The sequence below is a fragment of the Sycon ciliatum genome, chromosome 9 (genome assembly GCF_964019385.1).
Source record: "Sycon ciliatum chromosome 9, ocSycCili1.1, whole genome shotgun sequence".
Taxonomy (NCBI): Eukaryota; Metazoa; Porifera; class Calcarea; order Leucosolenida; family Sycettidae; genus Sycon; species Sycon ciliatum.
This window is the reverse complement of record NC_088651.1, coordinates 10,282,332-10,303,223: the sequence shown is the minus strand read 5'-3', so window position 1 is coordinate 10,303,223 and position 20,892 is coordinate 10,282,332. Positions and strand designations below refer to the sequence as shown.

The 20,892-nt window shown below is 47.5% G+C and overlaps 2 protein-coding genes across 2 annotated transcripts; one reads left to right on the top strand and one right to left on the bottom strand.

Moving 5' to 3' along the window:
• Window positions 1-326: 326 nt before the first annotated feature.
• Window positions 327-2,822, top strand: LOC135824658 (uncharacterized). Its single transcript, XM_065337378.1, has 3 exons — window positions 327-572; window positions 1,240-1,557; window positions 1,897-2,822. The coding sequence occupies exons 1-3, from the start codon at window positions 396-398 to the stop codon at window positions 1,984-1,986; spliced, it is 585 nt and encodes a 194-aa protein (XP_065193450.1). The 5' UTR covers window positions 327-395; the 3' UTR covers window positions 1,987-2,822.
• A 240-nt stretch (window positions 2,823-3,062) lies between these two features.
• Window positions 3,063-4,676, bottom strand: LOC135824657 (uncharacterized). Its single transcript, XM_065337377.1, has 2 exons — window positions 4,466-4,676; window positions 3,063-3,974 (listed from the first exon to the last, which is right to left on the bottom strand). Exons 1-2 carry the CDS (start codon window positions 4,603-4,605, stop codon window positions 3,539-3,541), a joined length of 576 nt encoding a protein of 191 aa, XP_065193449.1. The 5' UTR covers window positions 4,606-4,676; the 3' UTR covers window positions 3,063-3,538.
• Window positions 4,677-20,892: the final 16,216 nt, after the last annotated feature.

The window sequence follows — 20,892 nt, the reverse complement described above, 5'->3', positions numbered from 1 at the left end:
CACACACACACACACACACACACACAGACACACACACACACACACACACACACCACACACACACACACACACACCACCACACCACACACACACACACACACACACACACACACACACACACACACACACACACACACACACACACACACACACACACACACACACACACACACACACACACACACACACACACACACACACACACACACACACACACACACACACACACACACACACACACACACACACACACTCTCTCTCTCTCTCCTATGCTTTTGGAACCGTCTCTAATACTAAAACTCTATGTGTGTGTGTGTGCTTAACTGTGTGCTTCACACCAGCTATTGTACCGTAACGGATACCTATCGCCTGGGCATGAGGAGTACCGGGAGGTGATGCGCTGTGTGGTCTGTCTACTCTCACGCAGTGTGGCCACCATCTACGTAGACTACGGCGAAGGAGAGCTCAGCGACCCAGACATGTTCCTGGCATTCTTCACCTACATCTACCACTCGTTTGTACAGGCCGTAGAAGACGAGTTGCCCAACAAGGATCTTCTGGACGAGGAGCGGGTAAGAGTTACCAGTATAGGGTTTATGCGAACGATTCCAAGGACAGATTTTCTAATGGGCGCTAAATACATGCATACAGCGGAAGTCAGCAGATTTTTTAATGGCCGCTATGTATGCGGCGTGAGTCGCTAGTGCAAGACTGTAGTGTAGTGTTGTGCCACGACTACGCCGATGATGTAATCGCATCTGAACAGATGATGTTATCGCATCTGAGAACAGATGAGGTAATCGCATCTCAACACATGATGTCATCGCATAACCTCTATTGGGTTTGAAAGTGTTGACATCAGAAGTAAACAAATAACGACTTCTGAGTCGAATTGGATCCACTCTACTCGAAGTGAAGTACGGGGTGTGATGGGTAGCCCCCTCCAGTCGCATGCAGACGTGATATTTGTTCTCTGTACCAGGAGTGGGTCCCTGACCGGCAGGGCCCAGTCAAAACATAATGACAAATACAGTTTTCGCTGTCGGCGGACCCCATTTGGAGAGGGTGTCCGGAGTCGCACACTCCTGGGAGCCTATCTACTCTTGATCACGGTTAGGCAGCCTGCATGAGGATCTTAGACACCTGTAATGTGGATTGCTCTGTGCCATGTTGTCTGGTATGAAACGCATGCATGACTGTGCGGTGTCCGTGCATGCGTGCTTGTCTGTGTGTATGCAGCCCAAGATTCTCAATCACCACGCCATCCTCGGCGCGCACCACTACGTGGCCGGTCTGGCCAAGGCACTGGACAGCGGCCCGGGTGAGCTGACACGCCACATGGAGCTCATTCTGGGTATGAGGTCGGGGCTGAGTAACGACGTCGACGAAGACAGCAAGCCAACCACAGCACGCCGGCACCCGCCGTCGTCACAGCAACAGCATGATGAGGCAAGCGGCAATGCCAACACTGCGGCGGTGGTGTCCTCCGGGGACTGTGTCGATGGTCAGGCGAGTGTAGCGCAGGCGGCCGGCACTGGACAGGAGCATCATCTCACCGTAAGTGTAGTGTGACCGTAGCGTTATGACTGTGTGGATTTTAGTGATAGCTGCAGTGCAGTGTGTGTCGCCGTAGTGGGAGACCAGGTGCAGTATTATCGTACCAGAATAGCCACGTTATACAACAGATCTTGCTTCTCTCTCTCGCTCTCTCTCTCTCTTTCTCTCTCTCTCTCTCTCTCTCTCTCTCTCTCTCTCTCTCTCTCTCTCTCTCTCTCTCTCTCTCTCTCTCTCTCTCTCTCCCCCCCCCCCCCCCCCGTCCCTACCACTTCACATCAAGAATTCAATTAGTTGCTGTGCTAATTGGTGCCTTCTATCTTCTTTTCTTCCTGTGTTCAGGAAAGCAGAGAGGAGGTTGAGCGTATCTTACAGCGTCTTGTACTGGTAGCTGATATGAGAGTGGACAGGAGTGGAATGAACATTGCATGAGGGACACGTCTGCCGTGCCCTCATGCAATACAGCAGTGTCTACATGTACCTGTGATGAACACGATTGCTACGTGGGTACGGCAGCTGGTGTATGGATACACGGACAATATTATGTGTGTGTGTGTATTTGTCTGTTGTGTGTGTGTGTGTGCACGCGTGCGTGTGTTTGTGTGTGTTTCTGCATACACACGTGTCAGGGCGAGAGGCAGAGAGAAGAAGGGGGGGGGGGGGAGGCTTAGATTGGATGTTGTTTGAAAAATACGTGTGCATGTGTACTCCATGTGCAGACTGGTAAAAGCGTTAATTATCTGCTGCTGCAAGAAACATGTGTTTACACTATCGTTAAAAAGCATTATGTATAGTTTAATGTCGCTATATGGAGGACGAGCTGAAGTGACATTGGATAACTTTATTGAATAATGCTGGACATTGTTCAATAAAGGTATCCATTGTCACGTCAGCTCGTCCTCCTTATTGCGATATTTAAATTGTTGTCTCCTCACCGAATATTTATAAAATGGTTATGTTTTGGTACTTTGACCTTTGACAATTTGGACATACTTGCCACCCCTGGTTTGACTTTAGGGTCTTTTCCACAGAAATAGTTCCCACATTTTTTATCATTACTCTTGACATATTTTACTTTTTTTTAAATTCACCATGGACACTGTATCTGTACTGTTCTTCTTATGGTTAAACACGTACACATTGGCATCATCCGAACAGCTTATCAACCCACTACTATCCATGATGGTACGTGTTCTTGCAGTAATTTAACGCTTGCTACGTGAGTCTAGCATTGACTTTCTCTTGGAAATATGTTCACGTAAGACTAAGAGGTGCTTGGGACCGAACACTTGCAGTTACAGCTCCTGAAACAGGTGAGTGGATAGGCCGAGAATCCCATGAACACAATTACCATAAGTGCCGTAACCCTCATGCATGTCAGGCCATGTTACACGTCCTACTTGACTGCGGGGCTACAGCAAGGTTGGAGTACTAGCCTCCAAGCTGAGGCTGTGCCCTCTGTTTCTCAATCATTGTCTTACCGCTGTTTTGTAGACCACCTCGCCACGCCTGCATGCACATGACAATGCCGGATTTTATAAAAAAATATAGTCAAGCCCTACTCTAAAACTACCTGTAAATAAATACCGTTATGGTCAAGCCACAACACCATGGAGTGACAGGCTAAAGCAGCAGAGACAACAGCATAGAACAAAACAAGAGCCTGCATGGTTGCCGGAGATGGAGACAGACAGACAGACAGATAAAGAGTCGGAAAGAGATTTAGCATACCCATAGATAAACACGTCGAACAAATAATTGCGAGAGAGTGTGTGTGTGTGTGTGTGTGTGTGTGTGTGTGTGTGTGTGTGTGTGTGTGTGTGTGTGTGTGTGTGTGTGTGTGTGACGAAGAGCGCTAGGGAAAGACAAAGGAAAAGAGGGAGAGAAAGGCAGATAAAGGGAGAGACCAGTGTGTGTATGTGTAACAGAGAGAGAAAAAGAAGAGAGCAAGAAAGAGCAGGCAAATCAACCCGTCGACCATGCACTAGACCATCCACACGGAGAGGTACACGCCATGTGGAATACGCCCATGAGGTACAACAATGTCACCATATCCACCGGCACAGCTAAGGTATGGCTTCTGCTCCTCCAGCATTGCCGGGTCGTGATGCAGGTTGTGTGTTGGCAATAGTTGTCCTGGCCTTGCAGACATGTCGTGCTGCACGTATCTTGACTCTTTGGAGCACACTTTGGTTTGTTCGTTGCCATTACGGCGGCATATGTTCACTCCTCGGTGTAGCGTGCATGGATGTAGAGGTTCCTCTGCTGGTGCATGCCTGCCATCGCCGCTGCTGCCAGTGCCGCTGTGGCCGAAATGAACGTGAATCGAGACACTCAGGGCTGGGTGGGCGGTGATCGTGAAATGTATTCCACTGCTGTTGAGACCGTGTTGACCGGTTGATTTGGCTAGCGGGTCTCTCCTGCAGAATCGCAATCAAACATGAACAAACAAAGAACGCCAAGTGTTGGGCACACACGGTGTAGCCCGGGCCGCAAGGGCAGTTCAATGCAAGTAAATGTGCACTGGAAGCCGTGTCAGGCAATCACTCCAGGAAGCAGAAAAAGGTCGGTCCCTTCTCGGCAGGTGTCCCTTCTGGACTAGTTCCTGTGTACGTTGAAATACTGCGGTACCAGGTGATGAAGTACGGGGGGATTTCAAGATCCGGGTGGATACTTCCCGTGCTGTCATTACATTTTCAGAACCACGGTGTGTTTTGGGGAAACAACCACAACTCAAACTTAATTGCACTGCGTTTCACTCTTCAAAACCTTTCATTCTCCGCCTTGACCCTGGAAAGTCAAAGTGAGTACGAGCACGACTAGCCTGAAGCAAAGCCCCCCCCCCCCCCCCCTCTCCTTGCGTCCTCCGGTGCCCGACGGCATTACTGTTCTACGGCTATTTGCCACTCACCAGTACGCCGCAACCAATCCAGGCCTGTCGTCGTTGGTTACCACCTGTACTGGAGAAGGTGAAGTGGCGGTGGGATTGTACACGTGTAGCTCCAGCACGTCAGTGCGCGGTTTATTGGAGAATGGCTGGTGTGATGCCATCGCTGCCGGTCTCAACGGGAACAGAGAGCCTGGGAATTGAAGGAGAAACAGGTGAATTCCAATGCACCAACATACAGCCAGACGCAGACAGACATGAAATTGATTGCAGGATGAGGTGTCCATGCATATTCACTGACTACAGTTCATGTGTCAACCCTTATGATGGGCCCCAGGCCGAAACATTGTGGTGCAAAACCTTCCATCACAAATCACATTGCGTTCTTCAGTCTTGACCCGTCCGACTTGCATACACCGACCACTGTGTAACGTTATAGAGGACACTTCCGATGACAATATTGATAAAATTCATCTTGCAGCCCTTTGGACAGCTCCACAAGTTCCTGAAATACTAATTTGCCGAGAACTCTACCACAGAATGCCATGTGTTCACACGTGTATGTTGCAGGGGGGGGGGGGGGGGGGGGGGGGCACCTACTGACAGTACTGTGCAAAGAGCAGGGCCTGCTCTAGACATTCAACACAGCCCGGTCAGAGTGTACCTGGCGCATGCAGGCCAGCCGGGTCAGATCATCCGCCAGAAAACAACAAAAAAGCCTGCTCAAAACGCATCGTGACCAAATCCACCGCCGCTCGTCTGCCTTTGGAAATGGGTCTTGCACAAAGCGCATGATATGGATAGACAGGCATGGTCGTAGTCTAGCCAGGGGCGACCTTTCTTCCAAGAGTCTTGGAAAGCGCGAGTTCTTTTTCTCTCCGCTGCGGGCTCCATCGTCCAAATCACCAGTCAGCTGAAAACTTGCAACTGTGTCGAAAGCTATAGCCAAAGTTACGCTTTTGACTGCCTGCCCCATCGACTTTGAGTGATTTCCTGCTCGCCGCTGGCCAGATCGTGCTCGAACCAGTTGACCCTGGTTCACCCTAGCCGAGTTTCTGTCGCTTGAAGACTGTAGTGTGTACGGTTGCGCTACATAATCATTTGCAACAGATTTATTTATTTATTTATTGCTGCACCTCGTGGCATGTCAAGACAGCAAGCCAATTGAGGAGAGGGTGAGACCAACCATGGAAGAAGATGGGGTCCGCGAGTCGTAAAATACCGGTATTTTAGGAATCCATTGTCAGCTTTAGACATTTTTCAGCTGGGTCAGACTGGACCCGGTGCTACCTGCTCAGCCAGGTCGTGCAGCTCCCCAGCCGGGCGCGTGACCCGGCTGACCCGGCTCTCCAGCAGGCCCTGAAGAGTACTCAAAATGCCGTTGAGGCAGAGCATAGAGCAGTGGACTGAAAGGCACAGAGCCTTTCTGTCCATTGTTTGACTGTGCGTGTTACAAGTGTGTATTTCACAAGATGCGACAGCGTTCTTCACCTGTGCGATGGAAAACTGTGATGTCGTCGATGCCGAGAAAATGAAAAGGCTAAAAAAGCCAACAAAATGTTCCAAATGAATGAGCGTGCTTTCTACCGGACGCTTCGGGAACCTGCACACTCTGTTAGTGGTGCTTCAAATCGATTGGAGACGCCGAAATTTCCAGAGGCGTGTGAAGCCACGGAATTCTGGAGTGATCTTTTGTCTACACCTGCGCCGTTCACCGCTGGTGAGTGGTATGTAAGGCAAGCTGAATATTATGAAGAACACGTCCCTGTGCAGAGTAGCACAGTTATCACCCAGGACATCCTGGCTGACTGCCTGCGCAAACTAGCCTTGTGGAGGGCTCCGGGCCATGACAAGTTGCATGGGTACTGGTGGAAGAGGCTGACAAGCCTGCATTCTTACCTTCGGAGAGCCTTCCAGAGGGTGATAGATGGCCACAGTGACATTCCGGGATGGTTGACGTCTGGCGCTACTACTCTCCTTCCGAAGACTTCTCCACCTTCGGCAATGCCCAAAGATTATAGACCAATTACGTGTCTTCCGATACAGTACAAGCTCTTTACCGCCGCCATATCGAAGATTATGTGGCAGCACATCAATCAACATGAAATACTTGCAACGGAGCAGCGCGGTTGTGCAGCAGCTGGTCTTGGTTGCAAGGAGCACCTGATGGTGAATAAGATGATTCTGGAGGATGCCCATACGAAAGGGCGAAATTTGGTCATGGCATACCTGGACTTCAAAAAGGCGTTTGATAGTGTGTCGCATGAATGGATTCTACATGCTTTGATGATGTATCGATTCCACCCGTCTTTGGTCACAACTATTGCTCGTAGCATGCAGAACTGGAGAACGACAATGCACATATGCGACCAGGGGAGATGCAGGGTCACTACCGGCAACATTTCTATAAGAAGAGGCATATTTCAAGGTGACACATTATCCCCGTTACTGTTTTGCCTGGCGCTAAACCCAATCAGTTTTGAGCTCAACCGATTGCCTTTGGGATACAGAGTCAGCTGCAGAGACGCCGAGTTGAATATCAATCACTCTTGGTACATGGACGACATTAAACTCTACGGGAAAACTACAAAGGATATGACTACCCTCGTGTCTACCGTGTGTGGCGTTGGTAATGACATCGGCATGAATCTCAACCCGGCCAAGTGTGCCGTGCTGCACGTCTGGAGAGGAAAACCAGATGAAGGATGCTCTATCCAGGTTGGCGATGAGACCATTGCAGAGTCGCTACGACTCGATGAAACATACAAGTACCTTGGAGTAGTGCAAGCAGCCATGATACCTCACCCGCAAGACGCAACTCACTGCAGAATACAAGAAGAGATTACATTTGCTTCTTAACAGTGGATTGAATGCGCGAAACATGATCAAAGCCACCAATACGTATGCTCTGCCGGTTATGACATAATAGTTATGGAATCGTAAATTGGACCGAGGCTGAAATCAAGACCACAGATCGAGCGACAAGATCAGCCTTGACTGCGTCTGGATTTCACCACCCCAAAGCCTCAGTCAACAGGCTCTACATGAAGAGGGGAGATGGAGGCCGGGGCTTGGTCTCTTGTGAGGATATGCACGGCCGGAGCATGTGTGGCCTGGCCCGCTACATGAGTACCAGCCCAATAGACAGAATAAGCCTGCTTTATCACTATCATCAACAAAAACCTACAACAAAAAGCCACTCAATAACTGCAAAGGCCGCTAAGTTCCTGTCGAGTTTGGATCTGCCAGCAGCTGGACCAGCTTTACCCAATAAGCATACCATTAAACAAGCGTGCGCCGAGCGAAAATCCAAAACAGTTTCCACTATGCCGCTGCATGGGAGATATTGGAGCCGATTGGAGGAGAATCGCCTAGATAAGGAGCTTACCTTCATGTGGTTGAAATCAAGGACACTGAAACCTTCAACTGAAGGCATGATTATGGCAGCACAAGACCAATCCCTCAAAACGAAAAATTACCAATATGCCATAATGAAGTCAATTGCTCAAACTGATGCCAATTGCAGGCTTTGCAAGGGCAGCTTAGAAAGAATTGACCACATTGTCAGTGCCTGCCCAGTTCTTGCTCGGACCAGTTACATTGAACGACATAACCGGATAGTAAAGTATGTGCACTTCGAAATGTGTAAAGCACGAGATCTACCTACTGGTGCTTCACGCTTCGACCACCAGCTTTAGGCATTGGTCAAAAGTGATCGGTATCGCCTCTATTGGGAGTATTCGGTCCCAACTGACCTGAAACTATCAGCAAACAGGCCCGATCTACTCCTTGTTGATGACAAGGAGCGCATCGCCTACATTATAGACATCAGCGTTCCTGGTGAGAACAACATCAATAAGAAAATGGCTGAAAAGTGCTCGAAATATTATGATTTGAAGCGGGAGATTTCCAGGATTTGGTCCCTCACCCAGGTTGACGTGGTCCCTGTGGTTGTCGGTGCCCTGGGAGGCTTGTTGGGAGAGACTCCTCAATGCCTTCGGACTGTGCAGGGAGGAGACCTGGCTATTGTACAACAGGAGGCTATCCAAGGTTCGATTAAAATACTAAGAACTATCCTTAACATGTAGATGCACCTCTGCTGCGTTTGCACGTTAAAGGGGAAGTTAAGGCAAAAATTAAAATTTCACCAGTTGTAGTCTTCGGGGTGCTGAGTCGAATGGTCGTGGTCCGAGGAAGCTGAGACGCTCCCTTCCTACTTGAATCCCAATCGAACTCGCGCACTTCCACCGAAACTGGGTGACTGCGCCCTACTAGATGGGGATTTGTATGCAAAATGTCACTAAAAGCGCCATTTCGTTCTTATAAAAGCACGGATGACCGCGATTGGCCCATATGTTGTAGTCTTTTGGACGCTGCGTCGACTGGTTTTGGTCCGAAAAGGCTGCGATGCAGCGTTCCTCCTTTATTCCCAATCGAACATGGTTGAAGAAGCGGTCACGTGGTCCTGCGTGCCCAAATCACCTGGTCACCACGCCAGCAGGTGACAACTTTCACACCAAGGTTGAACTCGAGTTCAACTCGAGTGACAGGACTACACCCAAAAAAGGTCAAACAGGCTAGTAAGTTGTACCCTGCAGGCACGGTGACCAGGTGACTGGTGTACGCAGGAGCACGTGACCGCTTCTTCAACCATGTTCGATTGGGAATAAAGGAGGAACGCCGCATCGCAGCCTTTTCGGACCAAAACCAGTCGACTCAGCGTCCAAAAGACTACAACATATGGGCCAATCGCGGTCATCCGTGCTTTTATAAGAACGAATTGGCGCTTTTAGTGACATTTTGCATACAAATCCCCATCTAGTAGGGCGCAGTCACCCAGTTTCGGTGGAAGTACGCGAGTTCGATTGGGATTCAAGTAGGAAGGGAGCGTCTCAGCTTCCTCGGACCACGACCATTCGACTCAGCACCCCGAAGACTACAACTGGTGAAATTTTAATTTTTGCCTTAACTTCCCCTTTAAGTAGCTAAGAGACTTGAATAACGACTGATAAAGACTGATAATTATTTCCTTTGTTACTCCCTTCATTGGTTGATGTACTTTGCCTGTCGCTGCAAATTCTTTATTATTGTTGTTGGAGTTCGGATTGAGTTTCTTTCCTTTCTTCCTCTTCCTTCCCCTATTTCTTGTCCCTTTGGTTTTTAGCTTTTTTTATTTTTTTCACTTTCTTTTTGCTGTCCCACCCATGGAAATATTTCCCGGTGGGTCTGGCTTATCGCCTTTGAAAGAAGTGAAAAAAGTAGACATAATAGTGGCACCAACGCTAGTGACACCCTGGGTGCGTTCGAGCCAGATAGTGCACCACTTTACGCCAAACTTGTTGAAATCTACGAACAGTGCGGTGCAACTACTCCAGAGTCCAGGTCGAGCCTACCAGTACCTAGGCACGTGGCCAGTAAGTCTCTGGCCTCTGCCACTGCCCGTGTGAACAAGATACTCCCTAGACTCGTGGAGTGTGACCGTGAGGTGCGAAATGACACCACCTCGCTTGGCCAGATCAGTGACATGGTCTATGCTGGGGCCAAGCTTGTACTCTCACTGCTGGATATCAATACAGATGGTACCCCTGACACAGCTATAGAGGAGAACGCTCCTTGCCTGCCTGGCGACAACGCCTTGAAAAACGTGTCAGTGCACTGAGGGCTGACGTGTCCCGGCTGACCAGCTTCCTGCGTGATGGATCCCTCTCTGACACCAACATCAAGCAGCACAGGATCCACCGGCAATATAAAGTCCAGACTTTGGATCAGGCCCGCCAGCTACTGGAGCATACGAAAATGCAGCTAGAAGAAACAGCCGCACGGATCCGGCGCTATAAGCTAGAGGCAACACGCAGGTCGGAGAATCGTGTTTTCGTCACGAATGAGCGTCAGTTCTACCGCAATATGACCAAGTCTAGGGAAATGCCTGGGCAGCCACCTGTCGACCAGGCTGCTGCGCATCCATCGGCTGAGGCTGTTACTGAGTTCTGGTGATCTATACTGGAACAACCCGTGGAGCTGCGTGGCGGTGCTTGGCTTGATAATTTGGAGAGGGACTGTGAGGAGATTCAACAACAAGACCGTGTCATTCTTCAACTGGAGGACCTCAGGGACCTCTTGAAGAAATCAAACAACTGGAAAGCCCCAGGACGGGACAAGATCCATGCATTTTGGTGGAAGACGTTTTCGTCTATCCACGAGCGTCCTGTGGTCTCCTTCCAATCAATCCTGGATGCAGAGACGGAGTCGCCGGCCTGGTTCTCGTTTGGTATCACCACTCTACTGCCTAAGAAAGGAGACCTTTCTAGGCCCGAGTATTATCGCCCAATAACATGCCTGCCAACAATTAGCAAGATATTCACATCCTTACTCGCTGCTGCCATGTGGCGCCATTTATCTTCTGAGGATATCTTTGCAGATGAGCAAGTTGGCTGTACTCCAGGGCGTGGTGGATGCCTTGACCAACTAATGATCGACAAGATGGTTCGCAGCATCCCGTAGTCGGAATCTTTCGACGTGCTGGGTGGACTTCCGCAAAGCCTTCGATAGCCTGTCTCACCAGTGGATCCGGAGATGCCTGTCGATCTACCGCTTTGCAGAAAATCTTGTCGCTTGCATCTCAAGCATGATGGATCACTGGAGAACGCAAATGGTACTGCCTGGTCAAACACCCCGTGCATTCAGCCGCCCAATATCTATCCACCGTGGCATTTTCCAGGGCGATTCCCTTTCTCCACTGCTATTTTGCCTGTCTCTAAATCCGATCAGTGGAGAATTGACCAGGACGGGTCTTGGCTACTGCTGTGGCCCACCGGCCCAGGTGTGCCCTGTATCGCACCTGTGGTACATGGACGACATGAAGCTCTTCGCCCGAAACGACAATAATCTGCTCTCCATGACCAATGTTGTGGAGTCAATGGGCGACTGCATTGGTATGCGTTTCAACCCGTCAAAGTCTAGCTGGCTCACTATGAAACGGGGGATAGCCCAGAGCGATCAGCAGTCTGCTCTCCAGACACTCCAGGGTCACGCCATTGCTAAGCTGCAGGCGGAGGAGTCCTACAGGTACCTTGGTGTCCCGGAATCAGCCCATTTTCACGCCACCGAATTGAAGACCACAGCAAAGGCTGAGTTCGGCCACCGTCTTCAATTGATATGCTCATCTCAATTGAACGCCAGGAACTTGGTCAAAGCCATCAACACCTTTGCCATTCCAGTCATCCTCTACTCTCTGTGCATCGTTGAGTGGACAAAGGCAGAGATAGAGGAACTCGACCGACAGACCCGCCAAGCACTGTTTAAAGCACACGCCCGCCACCCCAAGGACTCTGCCGCCAGGGTCCACCTGCCTCGTGACATGGGTGGTCGAGGAATTCTATCATTCCGGGATCTCCTGGATAACCCGTGTCCGGGTGGCGCGGTACCTACAAGCCCACCCAAATGTGCCACTGTTGGCTGCTGTTAAGCGCCATCACGACAATGATGTGGCACCGTCAAAATCAGTTACACGTCAAGCCTCCAGACTTCTGGGTGAACTTGACCTACCCGACTTGGAGACTGCCACAAAAGTCATTGTCAAGAAAGTCGTTGCTCTCCGGTGCCTGGCCGTTATCCAAGGTTAGCCTCTCCATGGCCAGTTCTGGAGACGAGCTTCTGATGCTGGCTTGGACCTGGGCTTGAGTTTTCGCTGGCTAAAATCGCCAACGATCAGGCCTGCGACAGAGGGACTCTTGCTGGCTGTACAGGATCAGGCCATTGCGACCAGGCACTATCAGGTCACGGTCATTGGACGGGGAGACGTTGTGGACATTTGTCGAGTTTGCGGCACTCGCGGAGAAACAGTTGATCACATTGTGGCCTGTTGCCCAGCCCTAGCCAAAACACTGTACATCGAACGGCATGACACGCTGGTCAAGTTGGTGCATTGGGCACTATGCAAGCGGCATGGTCTGGGTCGGCCGGGAAGCAACCCGCTGAAGCATCATCTTGTGCCTGTCACGGAAAATCTTAACATGAAGCTCCTGTGGGAGTTCAATATCCCAACGGATACGCAAGTGCGCTACAACCGTCCAGACCTGGTGCTGCGGTCCAGCACACAGGTGCTGCTGATGGATGTCAGTGTTCCATTGGACTAGAATGTGCCCACAAAAATCGCCGAAAAAAATAACAAAGTACGCTCCCCTTTGCCAAGAGCTGCGGCGCATCTGGCATGTGGATGATGTCCGCGTTGTGCCCCTGGTTGTTGGGGCGCTTGGTGGACTGACTGGTGTGTCCCTGTCACACTTTGTGTTGGCATTGGCAGGCACTCTGCGCATTGAAAGGGCTCAGCAATGTGCTATCCTGGGCACGCTGAACATCGTCAAGTTGGTTCTTGGCATTCGGCATTAGGCTCCTCATGTTACGGGTAGAGCCAGTCCGTATAAACCTCCAATACCGCATTTGCTTTGACATCCATGAATGTGCAGTATGACGGTCCTCACAACCTGATTTTTCTCTTGCCATTTGAGTATGTCCGGCATTCATCTCTTCCTCTATTTCTACAGGTCTATTCCTGGTAGTCCATTTTTGTGATTACTCTTTTTGTTGGTAGTCCATTTTTGTGATTACTCTTTTTGTATTCGAATATGTCCTGTCCTCCTCCATCTTTTTGTATTCGAATATGTCCTGGCCTCCTCCATCGTTCTGCTGATTTCTGTTCGTCTCTCAGTTTCTGCCTCGGCTTTCAATATTTTTGCTTTGGTTTTTACAATCCTTTTTGCTTCGGTCTTCATTGCGTTGGCCATTTATCTATTTTTTTCTCTCATTACCCTTGGTCTCGTTTGGCCCGGTGATGGGGTTCTTACCTCATGTCATGACAACGTGAGTGAAATAAAGCCAACTCCATAATAATAATAATAATAATCTTTCCCTCAAACCAGTTAATAATAATAATAATAAGTATAGAATAAACACCGATGTCGTAGTGTTTATGGGAATATAAATACTGCTATAAAAACCGAGGCGTAGCCGAGGTTTTTATAGACAGTGTTTATATTCCCATAAACACAAGACAGAGGTGTTTATTCTATTTATAGCTTCGGTTTTGGCCTGAAATACTGGTCCGAAATAGCTATTTTAGTATCCCAGTATAACAATAGTATACAGTACTATTATGTGTAGGTAGTATTGCGTGTTCCAGACCTAAGACTTTTCTTTCAACCAACATCTGCATCAACACCCTGGTGGCTGGGTGGTCAAGATAGGTGCTTGGGAATCTTATGGTTGCAGGTTCGATTCCTGCTGAAACTTCTTTCTTCTCTTCAATTTTTTTCTTTTTCAATTGGAGAGAAAATGTCTAAGTCCCTTGAAAGTTGAAAAGTTACAACCTCTAAGTGGGTAATATGTATAGATTATAGACCGGTTAGGAGGTCTATACAGGATATATGTATAGGATAGTGCACGGATCCGAGGAGAATATTTTTCATAATCCCCAAGGCGCGCAGCGCCGCGGGGATTATGAAAAATATTCTTCCGAGGACCAATCCGTGCACTATCTGTATATAGCTCGACTTGTCAGGGGTCTGCGCAGCCATCACGTGCACGGTACACAGTTGTTGGCTTTCACACTTTTTTCAGTTGTAAGCAGGGAGTACAGTACAGTACTCAGTAGTACTTTTTCAAGCTCAACAAAAAAAGGAAAGGCAAGCTAGCTTGCAAAGCAAGGAAACATGACACAGGAACAAAACACAATTTGACAAATGAAAAAAACAATACCTGATCTTTTTTTCTCTTTACATTGCCTCAGCCTGCTTTTATGGATTTCTTCTTGTTCTGGTGGGAGTTCAGGCCCCACATGTTGTGTACTCTTGTAAGTCCTGATCTGTGTGTTTTTCTCTTTGAATTTCTCAGCCAATTAATTTTTGAGGGGGAGGGAGGGAGGCCGAGGGTGATGCCTGATGCAGTGATGGGCGGTATGACCAGTGTTCAGTTTCCATGGCAACATTGTTGTTGAGATCGAGATGCGTACGTGTTGGATTTCTTGCGAATTCAGATACAAAGAACAACATTTCTCTTGTTTAGGTTCCATAGTAAACCTATTTACGATACAATACAGTGTAATTGCTTTCATTTGTTGTTCAGTTTCCATGGCAACGTTGTCGTTGACGTTGCAGACATACAGTCATGTACTTTGTTGCCAATTATTCATGAGCAGCTGTAATTGCACGTTCACATGTCACATCCATGTTCATCTAATACAAAAAACATATTCACGGTGCTCATGTGAGAGTTTTGTAAATATGTCCACTTGTTCAATTACCTTCCTATAATAAAGTCATTTGATTGAGATTTCACACAGCAGCTTCCAGGCTGGCTCTTTGGGGTTTGTTTGGCTAGCTTGCTTTGGCCTACTCTCGCTAGGTATAGTGAGAGCAGTCCAAAGTCTTGGGCTCTTTCCCCTCACCTAGGGGATTATGAAGAATAATCCCCTGGGTCAGGGGATTATCAGCCCTAGAACCCCTGACAAGTCGAGCTATAGACCGAGTAAAAGACCTCGGGGGACCTCGGTCTTTTACTCGGTCTATATATCCTGTATAGACCAACTATGAGGTCTATAATCTATTTATCGTGTTCTCCACGCAATAGTTTCTCTTCATATACGACATATCCTTGTAATTCTAGTATTATACTATAGCTTATACTGCATTGTACTGCATTGAAAGTCAAGATCATTGTTTAAACTAAGTTCAGCATCGGTAGCACAGTGGCTGGGTGGTAAGGAAGAGTGACTGAGATTCACAAGGTTGTGGGTTCAAATCCCATCTTGTGTATTTCTGCTTTCTTCAAAAATTTCTTTTTCTAAGTTGGAGAGAAAATTTCTTAAGCGGGATTCACAGAAGCTTTTTTGCGATGCGACACGCGATGCGACGCGATCTGCGACGGACGCGTGCGATGCGAACTCGCGAAATACCATTCACAGAAGAAGTCAACGATGCGACAAAGTTTTGCTGATTTGGGTACGCCACCATGATATTCGCGCGGTTTGACACAACTTGAAAAAATTTATAGGCAACTCTTGCACCTTTGTACAACTTTGCTGTAGAAAAGGTCAAAATCGTACACCAAATCGCTTGTCGTATCGCATCGCATCGCAAAAGTTGAGCCAAGCTCAACTTCTGCGATGGCCTGCGATGGCCCAGTTGCGGCAGTTGCGTGGGGTGCGACATGGCTGCGATTTGGGGTTTTCCCGGTTTCGCGTCTGTCGCATCGCGTGTCGCATCGCAAAAAAGCTTCTGTGAATCCCGCTTAAGTCCAAGAAGTTCTAAGGAGTCAAATATAAGTAGTCAAATATATCGTGTATTTGACTAAGCAGTCAAATACGCGATATATTTGACCGCTTAGGTATCAGGGAAATTAGTGGGGTCAAATACTAAGAAGGCGATAAAGCAAAGTATATACCCCAAGTTAAAGTGGTGAATATGTATAGATTATAGACCGGTTAGGAGGTCTATACAGGATATATAGACCGAGTAAAAGACCGAGGTCCCCCGAGGTCTTTTACGAGGTCTATATATCCTGTATAGACCAACTATGAGGTCTATAATCTATTTATCGTGTTCTCCACGCAATAGTTTCTCTTCATATACGACATATCCTTGTAATTCTAGTATTATACTATAGCCTATACTGCATTGTACTGCATTGAAAGTCAAGATCATTGTTTAAACTAGGTTCAGCTTCGGTAGCACAGTGGCTGGGTGGTAAGGAAGAGTGACTGAGATTCACAAGGTTGTGGGTTCAAATCCCATCTTGTGTATTTCTGCTTTCTTCAAAAATTTCTTTTTCTAAGTTGGAGAGAAAATTTCTAAGTCCAAGAAGTTCTAAGGAGTCAAATATAAGTAGTCAAATATATCGTGTATTTGACTAAGCAGTCAAATACGCGATATATTTGACCGCTTAGGTATCAGGGAAATTAGTGGGGTCAAATACTAAGAAGGCGATAAGGAGATATATTCACCAGTTATAGATCACAGAAATTAGTGGGGGTTAATATGAGCTGGGTATAATGAATAATAATAATCTTCACTAGTTTGAGGGAAAGAGACAAACGGGAAACGTCCGAAGAAAAAAATGACCGTCACCACCAGGACTCGAACCAGGGACCCTCGCTTGTAGCTAGCGATGCTCTACCACTGAGCTATGGTGTAGTCGTCATCCCAGCAGAGACTGTTCAACATTTTCTTCAGACTTCGTAACTCACACTTCCTGTGAATCCACACAGGCGGGTGGGACGCAGCCCTCACAATAATAATAATAATAATAATAATAATAAGAAAGGGTTTGCTCCCCACACCGGAGCTCGCGCTATTCCGCCGACTTTACTTGACACTTGACTGACTCACGACTGCCATCCAGAGCACACGAGAAGTCCATCGAACCTTCGACTCGGCAAACCTGCAAGAAAGCACCACTCCCTGCTCAATACACAGTGTTTCGGGGAATTCACCCCTCATCAGTTGAGCTTGAGTAGGCTGAGGAAGATTGTGCCTGAAGAGCACCACTTATATAGTGCTCTCCAGGCACAAACATCACCAGGGATACAAACTTACAGAGACGCTCCGCTTCCAGCGCGACAAACACCTCGTGAACACCAGATAGCAGCGTGAGTCAGTGTCGCTCCTGGACGGTGAGACAGACGTCGAGGACCCTCGGTCATTCGCAACGCTGTCACCTCCAAACCAACTAGTCGCAAGCCCGCGCTGGGCACAACAGTACGAAGTAGTGGTTGCGACTTCGGCGATAATTTGTAAGAAAGGGTTTGCTCCCCACACCGGAGCTCGCGCTATTCCGCCGACTTTACTTGACACTTGACTGACTCACGACTGCCATCCAGAGCACACGAGAAGTCCATCGAACCTTCGACTCGGCAAACCTGCAAGAAAGCACCACTCCCTGCTCAATACACAGTGTTTCGGGGAATTCACCCCTCATCAGTTGAGCTTGAGTAGGCTGAGGAAGATTGTGCCTGAAGAGCACCACTTATATAGTGCTCTCCAGGCACAAACATCACCAGGGATACAAACTTACAGAGACGCTCCGCTTCCAGCGCGACAAACACCTCGTGAACACCAGATAGCAGCGTGAGTCAGTGTCGCTCCTGGACGGTGAGAGCGGTGTGGGGAGCAAACCCTTTCTTACAAATTATCGCCGAAGTCGCAACCACTACTTCGTGATAATAATAATAATATTAATATGAAACTCGGATGTTGAGCCATAAATAAATGTGGAAAGGAAAAGGACATATGGATACGAGTTAAGAGTAACTCTCCATCACTGTAACTGGATACTATATACGGTCAGAAAGTGCAATAACTAGGCACAAAACTGGCAAGAGTACTGAGACATTCGACGTCCTGACACCTAGCTTCAACACATCTCCGTAGCGCTAACTACGCTGTCGGTTAGCGCTACGGAGATGTGTTGAAGCTAGGTGTCAGGACGTCGAATGTCTCAGTACTCTTGTCAGTTTTGTGCCTGGTGATTGCACTTTCTGACCGTATATAGTATCCAGTTACAGTGATGGAGAGTTACTCTTAACTCGTATCCATATGTCCTTTTCCTTTCCACATAATATTAATAGTCCAAGTTATTGATGTCAGTGTGCCACTGGATCATAGAGTAACACTAAAACATGCTGAAAAGAGAGCGAAATACTTGCCCCTCGCAGTGGAAATTGGGCAGATTTGGCAGCGAGAGGCAGTGTCCGTAGTGCCCATCATAGTTAGTGCTCTTGGTGGCCTGACGAAGGAAGCGGCTACCTCAATTAAGCAGCTATGTGGTGAAGAGCGGCACCTTCACGAACTGCAGCAGGCTGCTATCCTTGGCTCGATGGCCATTCTAAGATCTGTTTTGGGTGCAGCATAGGGCTCTTCGCTGTCCCTGGTGGGCTTCTTATGCTCTATATGTTATTGTATTCGTTTTAGTTTGTAATTGAAACACTGTGGTATATCTGTGGTTATTCGTATTTGATCTTTCTGTGTGAACGCATTGGAGGTTGTGCCCAGTGATGAGCTTTGCCGGCCTGAATTTTTCGCCAACTTCTGATGCTCCCCTTTCTGCAATACCTGTTGTCATGATACCTCTGGGCTTTAATGCCTGTGATGGCACATGCGCCTTTTTCCCTTCTTCTCTCTCTACCTTACTTTTTCCATATATTATTCCGTGCTGCTTACCTTTGGCTATGATAAGTCCGGTGAGTTAGTGTAATACCTCCAATTTTTATTTTTATTTTCAATTTGGAGTGGAATAAAGAATCATAATAATAATACACGGAACAAGAGATATTTAATCGAGGAACAGGTGTGTCAACGAAAACGAGTTGCAGGATGTGTGGCAGGGACAAGGAAACGGTTTTCCACCTTACTGGAGCGTGTACAGCTTGTGCGGGAAGTCACTATGTCAATCGCCACAACAGGTTAGCAAAATATCTCCACTGGACATTGTGCAGGAAGTATGGTGCATCGGGCATTTCGAATAAGTACACAAGTCACCAACTCACCAACGTCGTGTACAGTGCTGAAACGGATGTGTCAATCTACTGGGAAGTGCCAATTCCAACAGCAGTGCCCGTTGGAGCAAACAGACCCGACATTATTATCAAGGGCAAAGATGAAGCGTTCCTTGTGGACGTAAGTGCCCCTCTGGATAGGAACATCCGCCGAAAATCTGTGGAAAAGATACAGAAATATCAAGGCCTGAAGCGTGAGGTGGAGCAGATGTGGCAGGTGCAGGCCAAGATTGTGCCAGTGATTGTGGGGGCATTAGGTGGATTAACCCCCTCGACTGCTGACTTTGTGAGGGAACTGGATGCCGGAGCCAGTGTATCGATCTTGCAAAAGGAGGCGCTCCTTGGCACAGTTGACATCATCAGGTCAATAACTCAGATGAAATAATAATTACACTCCAATAAGTTACATTGGTTTGCGAATGCCCATGGTTCGAACTATTAGTTGAAGCACCCATTTGCAGAAAATAATTATGATCGTAATATTAATCACTTGCCAATAACAAAGACAACAATAATACCATCAGCCCCCATTCACCGATTTTGACGGTGCTTCACTGATGTTGAATGAGAAGAATTATATCGCTGCCTTCAGTGCTATTGTGTCGCTGAAGGGCTCGATTTCAGATTTGATGACGGTTACTTTTCAACGGATTTTGTTTTCTGATTTAGCTCTCTTGCTATTACTGTACCTGCTTGTGTTAAGTCTCTTTCTGGCAGATTAGTTCTATAATAGATTGTACATGCATCATTGTAGATTTGCTGTTCACAGTATTTCTCTCTTTTTTCTTTCTTTTTTCTCAGTCTCCCCTATTATATTTTCTTCACATACAACAGCAGTACTCCCCATGGTCTTAAATGACCCGGGATGCTGCATAATACAAACACAAAACCAATAAAGCCACCCCCATAATAATACATCGCGCGTAATAAGACATACCGGTAAGAATGAAAATTGTATGCCTGTTCCGCTTCTGTCTCACATTGAGTACCGCAGTAAATAGGGTATGTGTTACTGAAATAGTCCTTTCCATTTGATCTTATCCATTGCGAGACATCTGGACTGACGTAGGCTATTGGCGGACTTCATCATGACGCCAGCTTGGGCAGTGTCCTTGATGGATACTGTTGGCAGCATTGTCTTTGGCCTTCCACGCTGCGCGGTGGCATCATGAGGATTATTATCCTTATATTATTATAATATTATTATGTGAGGATCTACAATTTAGTACAAAAAGACAACACTTGCACTGGCAATAGCCGGATGCGATCCAGGATAATGACAGCGCTACAGGATATAGCCTAGGCATGGGACGTAGGAGTCGAGCCAAGATCAAGAGTACCTCGTACATGTACAAAACACAACCTCATGACTCATGACTCATGAATGACAAAGTCATGATCCTGCCATCATCCTGGCTAGTGCTACAGTGGTTGTAGGTTAGATTAGATTTTCACTCGTACTGGCACTGCATATACATGTACATGCATAGGCCTACCATGCGCCTACAGCCTATCTGTTCGATAGTGACGATACAGACACAGTAAACTAGCGACACCTGTGTCTAGTCTGTGAGTAATGAATGCACCTGCACCTGCAGTCGACTAGTCCTGCACTGACTCACTGAGTCTGTTCTGTGCACAGCACGCAGTGTTTTTGTACATACCGTATTATCTCTAATTATTATATTATAAGCACAGTCTCCAATAATAGAACACCTTGGGGCGGCATTCAAAAAATAAAGTGCTCAGTTTCCATTACATTGTATAAGAACACTGTGTAAATTCATTATCTGTACCGGCGAAAAAACCCTGAAATGTGTGTGTCTGACATGAATTTGGCATGGCAACAAGCCTCTGAAATGAGGTTGAAATAATAATGGAACAGTCTCCAATAAAGGAACGTCTC

What these genes read in the sequence shown, in the direction of transcription:
- LOC135824657 (XM_065337377.1), bottom strand. Translation starts at nt 4,605, where the DNA reads ATGGCATCACACCAGCCATTCTCCAATAAACCGCGCACTGACGTGCTG. An exon ending in GGATTGGTTGCGGCGTACTG is followed by an intron (nt 3,975 to 4,465) that starts GTGAGTGGCAAA and finishes GCGATTCTGCAG; the next exon opens with GAGAGACCCGCTAGCCAAAT.
- LOC135824658 (XM_065337378.1), top strand. Translation starts at nt 396, where the DNA reads ATGCGCTGTGTGGTCTGTCTACTCTCACGCAGTGTGGCCACCATCTAC. An exon ending in ATCTTCTGGACGAGGAGCGG is followed by an intron (nt 573 to 1,239) that starts GTAAGAGTTACC and finishes GTGTGTATGCAG; the next exon opens with CCCAAGATTCTCAATCACCA. An exon ending in GACAGGAGCATCATCTCACC is followed by an intron (nt 1,558 to 1,896) that starts GTAAGTGTAGTG and finishes TCCTGTGTTCAG; the next exon opens with GAAAGCAGAGAGGAGGTTGA.